We start from the raw sequence: 10,148 nt of genomic DNA on the forward strand, positions 1-10,148 counted from the left end.
TTAGTAGTATGTTATCTATAGTATACTATATATTAATAGATAGATAGGTTCTCCTTATAAATATAGGACTTCTTATTATAGGCATTAGCATAGTAAGGGTATAAACTCTTAGGGTAGTGTAGATAAGCTAGGTATATCTAAATTAGTAGTATTATATATATTAGGATATCTTATAGAATAGGTCATATAGCTCTATAATCAGCAGTATATTATCTATAATTAATTAATAGCTAATTAGATGGTTAGCATCCTATAGATTCTAGAATAAGATAACTAATAATAATTTCTTCTTCTATAATAGAGTGCTACCACTACACTACTTAATATATAGTATAGGGTGTTATATCTCTAGATTATAGTATAAGATCTTAGCTTATAGCTATTCTATGGCTTTTACACCTAGTAGTAAAAGAGAAGTAGGCATAGAGTAAATAAATATAATATATTAGTAGGTTATGATTATAGCTAACCCCCTAGATTAAATCTAGGGAAGTTATATCTTATTATTATATAGTAGATACTCCTAATCTAATATTATATATATATAGATATTAAGATCCCTCCTATAAAGAACTATAGCATTAGCCACCTGCATACTACTAAGTATAAGGCTTCTACTATCTCTTAAGATCTATTAGATCTCTTTAATAATTATAGATGATTAGGCCCTATTATAGGGGCTAGCTAGTAGGCCATGCTAGTAGATCTATAGGTGGTTATTATTATTATAGGCTAGCAGAGCTAGGGGGGACTAGGGTAGGGGAGCTTTAGTAGTAATTTAGGAGGGTAAAGGAGTAGAGACTATACTAGGGACCCCCTATATCTAATTTAATACTTCCTAGGCCTAAGGTATTATTAATAATAATATTACTAAAGTTAATACCTATACTCCCACTAGTAGCTATAGTATATCTAGCTTATACTCTAGGAGCTTACTAGCTAGTATATATACTTACCTAGTAAGATTAGTAACTTAGTTAGCTTTTAGTCTTTCTATAGGGTAGTCTTAGGTAAAAGCCTTAATACTATAGTAGTACTATATAAAGTAAAATATCTAATTAATAAGAGAGGAAGAGATATTAGCTAGAGAGGCTAGTTATTAAGTAGTAGCTATATTATTTTTATATATTAGCTTATTAGTAGCTAGAAGGGGTGTAAAAATATAATAAAAGTATAGAGAAAATATAGATATATTAAGAGTAGTATATAAAGATACCTAACTTAGTATAGGGAGGCTGTGCCTGCTAGGGCTAAATAACTAGTAGTTAGCTAACTACCCTACCTAAAGAGCTATCTTTAGCAGAAGGTAGCTTAGTATATAGAGTATAGCTTAGAAGTCTATAGATGCCTGGCTAGGGCTATAGTACTATAGTAGAGAGGTCTAGATATTAGTATTAGCTACTAGGTCATAACCTAATTAGCTAGGGCAGTAGTAGGTGCAGGGTCTAGTTAGTTAGAGGTATAGTAGGGTTATAATTTAATTAGTTAGTAGTAGTAATAGAGGCATTATCTAATTAGCTAATTACTAGCTAATATAGTTCCTAATTTAGTGAGATTAGCAGTACATGCATTAGGGGTGATTATAATAATATATTAGCTAGTTTTTAGGGGTTACTAGTGTTCCCTACTTAGATTCCTTAAAGGTTAATATACTATTAGTATATAGTTATCTTTCTTAATAAAGATAGAATTTAGTAAGATAAGATAATCCGCGCGGGTGTGAGGGAGAAGAGATGACTAAGGTAGAATTTGGTGAGATAAGACAATCCGCGCGGGTGCGAGGGAGATAGATAGGCTTTATAGGTAATATAAGCTATTTTATAGATGCTGCTTATTTTTACTAGGAAGTATAATATAATTTAGATAAATTCCTTAGTAGTAAAACCCTTACCTATCCCTCTAACTAGTATTATGATGGGAGACTATTAGGTAGGAGCTAATAAGAGGTGTTAGGCAAGAAATTTTTAATTAATAATTATTATAGTGCAGCTAGAATCTAAGCATACTAAAGTAGGGTAACCCTAGAGGTTTAGATATATATATATATATATACTATAGTATACCTCTAATTATAAAAGGTAAGACTTAGTCTAGTTTAGGATTTATTAGTGAATAAGGTTACTATTAGTAAGTTTATAATATTAGTATAATAAGTATGGGTTTCATCATCCTCCTATAGGATGTATTCTAATTAGACATATTTATATAATTAGTTATTTAAGGGAAATAGGGTAAAGTAGAAGTTATTTTAGCTATTATAGGTTTCTTAGACTCTATAATAATCTTTTCTACAATCTAGATATAATTAGTAGATTTACTATTATTTATACCTGGTTAGGTTTCCTAATACTAAAATACTTCTTAGTAAGCATTATTATTATTCTATAAATTAGAGTATTTATAATCATCCTTAGAGTCCTTATTATTATTATAATAATATATATATTAATACTTATAGTATTAGAAGGGCTGCCTAGGCAGCTAGTTATACTAACTATATTAGGGGTAGGGTCTATAGTAGTTATAGTTCTAGTATACATAGTTATAGTATTAGGGTTAACTATTATATTTATGCTCTATATAGTAAGTCTCCTAGGTATATTAGTATTTATACTAGTAATAATATACTAGATAACTCTAAGCCTAGATAGCTTTATTAGCATATTAGCCCTAGTTATATCTTAGAGGTCTATTATAGATAGTATTATAGGGATAGCTATTTAGGTTTTCCTAGGAGTTTCCTTATAGAGCTAATAAACTATATTACTATGTACTATTATATCTATATCTCTACTATCTAGAGTTACTATAAATGGTTTTAGGGTGTTCCTTATTGCATAGGGTGTAGTAGTTAAACTAGTTTATTTATTTCTTAATTAGAATTATATTAAACTAGGTGATTATAGTATTTTTATTAGGTTTATCTATATTAGCTTAGAGGTATAGATCTAAATTTTACTAAGTATAAAGTATTATACTATACTTATTAGTTGTATTATATTACTTTACTAGAGCTATAATAATAGAGATATAGGTAGAAGAGGTTTATTATTAGTATATATTATAGACTATATACCTAGTTATCTAAAGCTAGGCATAAGCTTTACTAGATAGTATCCTAAATTACTTTTTAATTACTATATACTAATTATCTATAGTATCTATGTGGAGGAGTTTTTACCTTATTAGGTTATCTATTTTATTATTTTACTAAGATAGTACCTTATCCTAGAAGTAGGTATTAAGATTAAGACTAATCTTATAAATATCTTTAGGTTATAATATTACCCTTAACTAGTTAGTAAAGGTGTAGGCAGAACTAATCGTATAATTTATTATCTTTATTAATAATATTATCTATTCCCTAAGAGTATGGTATATCTAGTCAGAAAAAACTAATATCTACTGGCTGCCAGTATCGAGTACTAGTTAGGTTAGTATATATAGGTTTATTTATATTAAGTATTAGATTATAATAAGTATTACTATTATAGGATGTTAATATTATTTAGTATATCATCTACTATTATGATTTATAGTAGGAGTTTATGTATATTATCTTAGTAATAATCCTTATAAGTATTACTAGTTACTAGTTAATAAAACTAATATTATTATCTCTTATTATTATTATAGTATCTACTCCTCTATTCTATAGACCTAGGGGTAAACCAGAGTTTACCTTAGTAGGGTCCTTTATTATACGGTTAAAATATCTATAGATTATTAATAGACCAGTATCTTATAGTATAGGTTAGTTATTATTAAGCTAATTTAGTTCTATAATAAGCTAATATATATAAATTAGAGAACTAGTTATAGAAATAGTAGAAAATAGACCTAGACTATCAGAATTAGAGTTAATCTATAGTGAGGAGAAATAGTTAATAAAGGATAATAATTTAGAAGGTAAGTCTAGTATATTATTAGTTACTATAAGGGGTTAGAGTATATTAGATAGTATATAGAAGATATAGAGGGTCTTATTAACTAGTCTTAGTCTAATATCATTATTACTAATAGGAGGGTTAACTATTTTAATGTTATTATTACTAGATATATTTAGTAGAGTGATAGGTAAGACTTTAGAACATAATATAGAAGAATTCCTTAATAATACTAATAATACTCTTAATCTTAATATAGATATAGTATGCCTAAGTAGTTAGGAGATACTTCTATTATGTCTACTAGTATAGTCTCTAACCTAATAATAGTATTATTAGTCTATTTTAGTATAGGGTAATATAATTATAAGGAATAATCTAATTACTATATTAATAGATTTATACCTAATTAGTTAGGAAGTAGTTAATATTACTTAAAGTAGATATAGAATATAATCTTATTATTCTCTTAGCTGGTTATTAGGTGTGCTAACAGTAAGTGGTCTTAGTAGGGGATATTCTGTCATTCTACTAGTATAGGGTCTAGATATAGTAAGTAGTAGCAAGGGTAATGTTATCTAAGTTATATATAAAATTATAGTCTAAAAAGTAGAAAGTAATAATCTAGTGGGCTAGCAGAATAGATATCTTAGGTACTAGATATAATATATATACTAATTAGGAGACTAACTAATAGTAGAATAAATAAGTTCTTAATAATATTTTAATAGTTTTTAATGGGGTTAGCAAAGGTTTAATAAGGGTGCATGGTTAAAAGCTTCTATAGGCAATCTATATAGATGCTAACTAAGGTTAGTTAGGTAGTTAGCTAGCTAAATAAGAATAAGGTCTGGTGAAGAGAAAAAAAACTAAAGAAAGATAAACTTAGGGGGCCCTAGAAAGAAAAAGAATATGCTACTAAACTATTATTGATTAGTAGATATAAAACTATAATAATGGGTTTTGATTACTTAATAGTAAGAAGATGATCCCTTAAACTAGACCTCCTTACTGGAGATATCTCATTATGTCACATGATTTAGTTCAGAATGTAGTATTATTGTGCTGGTGCCGGAGGTAAGACCAGATCATCACATTTAGGATTATTACCAGTAAGAAATAAAAATGGTATAGATTTTCCTCTAGGTAAATGAAAAGGTTGATACTTTAGTGAAGAATTAAAATTTGCTAAAGATAATGGTTACAAAATAACTGTTTTAAAAGGTTATGAATTTAATAAACAAAGTAATGTTTTTAAAGATTATATTAATAGAATTTATAGTATTAAATCTAATCCAATCAACAATACTCAAAAATCTATAGCTAAAAGTTTATTAAATAATTTATAATATAGATTTGGTATTAATCTTCAAAAACCTATTACTGATGTAGTATCTTTAAATACTTTCCAGAAATATTCTCTTATGTATAAAATAATATCTTATAAATATATTTCTAATAATAAAATATTAGTTAGTTATATACCTAAATTAGATAAAGATATTATAGATAGTCATAATCTTGATATATTTAAAATTCTAAATAAATATAAAGATCATGAAGTACAAAATTTAAATGTTACTTCTATAGCTATCTCTGCTGCTATTACAGCTTATGGTAGAATCCATATAAATAAACTTAAACTTAATGTCTTGAATAAAGGAGGTAAAATCTACTATTCTGACACAGATAGTTTAGTAATTAATATTAAATTAAATAAAGATAAAATAAGTAATAATGAAATAGGTAAATTAAAATTCGAACATTTAGTAGATAGAGGTGTATATATTAATAGTAAAGTTTATTATTTAATAGATAAAGATGGTAACTATATTAGCAGAGCTAAAGGTGTTAAGTCTTCATCTTTAACTTGCTCAGATTATTTAACTTTACTAAATAATCAAAATATTAATATAGCTGTTAAAGTATAAAGTAAAATAAATTGAGAAATAGGAGATGTTAAGAAAAATAGTAAAGATATTTGTATTAATAGTAATAGTTATATTAAATGTAGTAAACTATATAAATCAGGTCTATGTATAAATACTAACCTTTATATATTAATAATATACAGAGGTGTGGTGCAAAAGTATATGGCATGCTAGTAAGCTTAGCTATAAAACTATGATAAGTTTAACTCTATAGTAATTTGTATGGCAGCCTACTTCAATAGATTTTACTATAGAGATAAGATAGAAAGTTTAACTCTAAAGCTATTCAGACCTATAAAAACAGTATTTCTTATGAGATTTTAGATAGTAAGAGATTACTAAGATCTTATCTTCTAGAGAGCTTTCTCTTTAATTAATAGTCTTTCTAATTATAATTATCTTTATTTATATATCCCTTATTATATTTATTACCCCCTTCTAGCTTAATAATAGACTTAATATAATAGATAAGATACTTAATCCACTATTAAATATACTCCTATAGGAGCTTATTTTATATCTTAATCTAGGCCTTCCTATCTTCTTATTATAGGGGGTTCCTTAAGAAGTTATATATTATTTAAGCTAGGGCTAGGCTAGCTTAATAGTATTTATATTAGATAAATTCTTTAGCTAGTTAAGTATCTTCTAGATATTATAAAGATTATAGATAGTCTACTAGAAATAGTAAGCTAGAGCTAAATCTTTAAGAATAATTATATTAGATCTTTTAAAGGTATATTCTTTAATAAAAGATATTACCTTAGGGATAAGGACTTCCTAGATAAATATTAGGTTTAAGAGATTAGTACTTCTCTCTTAGTAAAAAATATATAAAAAAATATATTTATCTTATAATATTTACATTAGTTAACCCCTTTCTTTAAATCCTATATAAGTAAACTATTCTTCTTATTCTATTTTTACTTATATAGATAACTAGATATCTTACTATTCTAAAGCTTTAGATATACTAAAGCTATATTAATCTCTTATTCTATCTTTTATATAGGCTTAAGCTACTAATTTAAAGCTTTAATCTTATATTAAGTAAGTCTCTTATCTTAAGTAGTCTTCAGAGCCTAGATATAAAAAAGATCCTTCTTATTATAAGAGAATACTCCTTATATTATAAAAATACTACTTCTCTTTTAATATAATTATATAACTATAGAATTATCTCTCTCCTAGCTTATATACCATACTATTAGAGCTTTATGCTATTAATTAAGACAGACTAAGGTTTTATTTATAAATATTATATTCTTTTTATCTTTAAGAATCTAATCTTTATAGATAAGATATAAGAGAAGTCTTTTCTATTTTATCTTATTAATAAGACCTATTTTAATAATTATTTTAACTATCTTTAAGTTATGCTGCTTAAGGATATATAAAATAGAAGAATAAGAGATACTAACTTTAAATATAAGTATTTTAGATAATTTTTTATACCTATTTTAATCCCTTCTTATTAATTTAAGGATAGCTTTCTTAGTAGCTTTAGTAATCTCCTTAGGGCAGCCTATATACTTACTATCTTCTATATATTTAGGGAAGATGCATAAATTAATCTATAGATTATAGCTATAATCCTTAGTTTTTTCAACCTAGGTTTAAATCATTTAATAAGGGAGCTAAAGAGTCACCTTAACTACCTTAATATTAACTCTAATAGATATTAAAGTAAGGACTTAAATATATATACTAATTAGGTGAGTAACATACATCTTAGGCTTCTGTTTTAGTGGCTTCAGGGGTGAAAGGCAGGGAGATAGGCAGGTAGGTAGGCAGGTAGTGTGAGAACACTAGGTTTCATATGGGGAATATGACTAGTGTGAAAGAATAGATACTGTGTAGCTCAGATTTCAAGAATTCAGATGATTTAAGTAGATTAATGCTAGGTTAGGATTCTTCCTCTATAAGGGAGAATTTACCTAACCCACTACTTAGTAAGGGCTAACTAAGAGATACCCTTATATAGATAAGATAGATATCCTTATTATATTATTAGGAGGCCTTATAACTACCCCTCCCCTTTATAGGCCTTAGTCCCTTAAGGTCTTTATAAATATAATCTTTATAGTTAGTATTTAGTGCCATATAGTCTTCCTAATCTATAAGCCTCCTCTATATAGTATAGCTATTAAAAAACTATATAAAAGCCTAAAAACCTCTCTATAAAAGTAAAAATTATAGCTAATATAGGAAAAAGATTCTCTTACTACTTATAGAGGCCTAAAGTTAAAGGCCTTATAGCCTATTTTTATTATATAGATAGCTAATTAAGATAGTTATATATCTCTCTCTTAAAAGATAATACTTCTAGCCTCTTACAATCTTCTTTTCTTCTCTTCTTAAGCTATTATTTATTATCTATTATTAAAGATAAGTAGATTTTATCTATCTTTTTCTTATTTTAAGTATCTTTATCCCTCTCTTTATAAGTAGAAATAACTATCTCCTTATATAATACCTTTATATCTATAGATAGTAATCTAAGTTACCTATAAGTAGTTTATCTCTTGCCCCTTAATTATAGTAGGATCTTTTAAGCAGAGTATTATTATAAGCTTATCTTATATAATATCCTTATCTATAGGTTATTTCTATAGCTTATAGATAGATAAATAAACCTCTATATACTTCTTTTTTAATAACTTTAGTTAACTTATAGATTTTATAAATATAGAATATTATATCTATCTCTACCAATACCTCTTTTCTTTTCTTATTTAGTTTATAGATTATAGGGTTCCTCTCCTCTTAGTAATAATAATAGCTACTTCTCTAGCCCTTACTAGATCCTAGATCTAGATTTCTCCCCCCCCTTATTTAGCCCCTATATTAGGGTTCTATAACTCTAATATAGATAGTCCCTTAGCTAGTAAACTAGGTAAGCTACCCTATAACTACTCTCTATAGTTATATATTAATTATTCTAGTTAGGGGATTAATTTATTATTAATCCTCTCTCTACTCTAAGTAGCCTATATATATAGGTAGCTTAGGATATACTATCTCTAGTAGCTATTATAATTAAGGAGTAGGCTTATACTTACTTTATTAATTATCTATCTAATATATAGTTTAACCCTAAGACTATATAGATACTTATTATACTCCTAGGTTATATCTTATAGATAGGTACTAAGCCCCTATCTAGCTATAAATATTAATAGATATTCTTACTAATCTTAAGATATATTTATTACTATAGATTTACTCTTAGCTTCAATTCAATTCAATTTAATTCAATTATTCATTCACACATCTATCAGCCCATCAGCTGAGTGGCGGCAGGTCCCTAAGGGTAGCTGGGCTAGCTACTACTATATATACTGAGTCTTAGCCTATCTATATATACTAAATCTTAGTACATCACCTATGGTCATCTCTTAGTGCATCCCTGAGCTAGGCACCCCTATAGGGCCCCTAGCATCTTCCCCATCTTAGTTAAAGATAAGCTCTGTAATAGCCATTAGTAGCTATATAGACTAGGGGTCGCCACCCCCTGCATAAGCCTAGAATATATCTAGTAAGCCCTAGAACTATCTTAGGAGCTATAATTTAATCATAAATTAAGTAGTGTGTTATACTAGACTAGGCTTACTAAGTAGATAGGTATAGTTAGTCTCCTATAAGTACTACTATACTATATAGAGCTAAAGTACTGCATACTAGGGGTAGGCTATTAGTATATACTAAATATCCTACTAACCTAGGCTATAGGGATATTCTATAGTAGGTATTATACTAAACTAGCTAAGGTAGCCCCTAAGAGTAATCTTACTAGTCTATATCTAAATAACTACTAAGCTAGCTGTGCACTAAAGCCCTATATAAAGCTTTAGTATAGCCTAACTTAGGGCTATAAAGATCTTCTATAAAGAAGATCTATAATTATAATTAGTCTAGAATTAGTGCTATTCCTCCTATAGTAGCTAGTAGAGATAGTAATAAAGAGAGGTATAGAGCACTAGCCCTAATAATCTATTAGGGGTATAGCTATTTACTACTATCTTTACTAATTAATTAGCTATCTTATTACTATAGACCCCCTTATAGCCTAAGAGCTACTAAATATAGATATACTACCTATTAGTATAAAGCTAGTTAAGTAGTACTATAATCCTATATAGGAAGTATTAGCTAGAGGGGCTATATAAGTCTATATAAGCCTAGATTACTACTTAGTTATCTATAAAGATAGTAACTTACTACTCCTACCCTGATAGTAGCTATATAGTAATAATATTTAATACTATCTCTATATTGTTAAGTTCTGTAGTATAGACTATTTATATATCTAGAGAGCTAAGGTAGTAGG

The 10,148-nt window shown here is 27.2% G+C and overlaps 1 protein-coding gene across 1 annotated transcript, besides 5 other annotated features; it reads left to right on the forward strand.

The window, feature by feature from the left end:
* The first annotated feature begins 3,449 nt into the window (after positions 1–3,449).
* Positions 3,450–3,634: a microsatellite.
* A 1,677-nt stretch (positions 3,635–5,311) lies between these two features.
* ACLA_056740 (uncharacterized protein) lies at positions 5,312–5,742 on the forward strand (the record flags this gene model as incomplete). The annotated part of the gene is made up of 1 exon (XM_001276076.1): positions 5,312–5,742. A coding segment is annotated over one exon (431 nt), but the record flags the coding sequence as incomplete, so codon positions are not given.
* A 1,115-nt stretch (positions 5,743–6,857) lies between these two features.
* Positions 6,858–6,892: a microsatellite.
* Positions 6,893–7,071: 179 nt separating this feature from the next.
* Positions 7,072–7,365: a mobile genetic element.
* Positions 7,366–7,582: 217 nt separating this feature from the next.
* Positions 7,583–7,616: a microsatellite.
* Positions 7,617–9,051: 1,435 nt separating this feature from the next.
* Positions 9,052–9,078: a microsatellite.
* The last annotated feature ends 1,070 nt before the right edge of the window (positions 9,079–10,148 follow it).

Source organism: Aspergillus clavatus, genomic scaffold (genome assembly GCF_000002715.2).
Source record: "Aspergillus clavatus NRRL 1 1099423829758 genomic scaffold, whole genome shotgun sequence".
Classification (NCBI taxonomy): Eukaryota; Fungi; Ascomycota; class Eurotiomycetes; order Eurotiales; family Aspergillaceae; genus Aspergillus; species Aspergillus clavatus.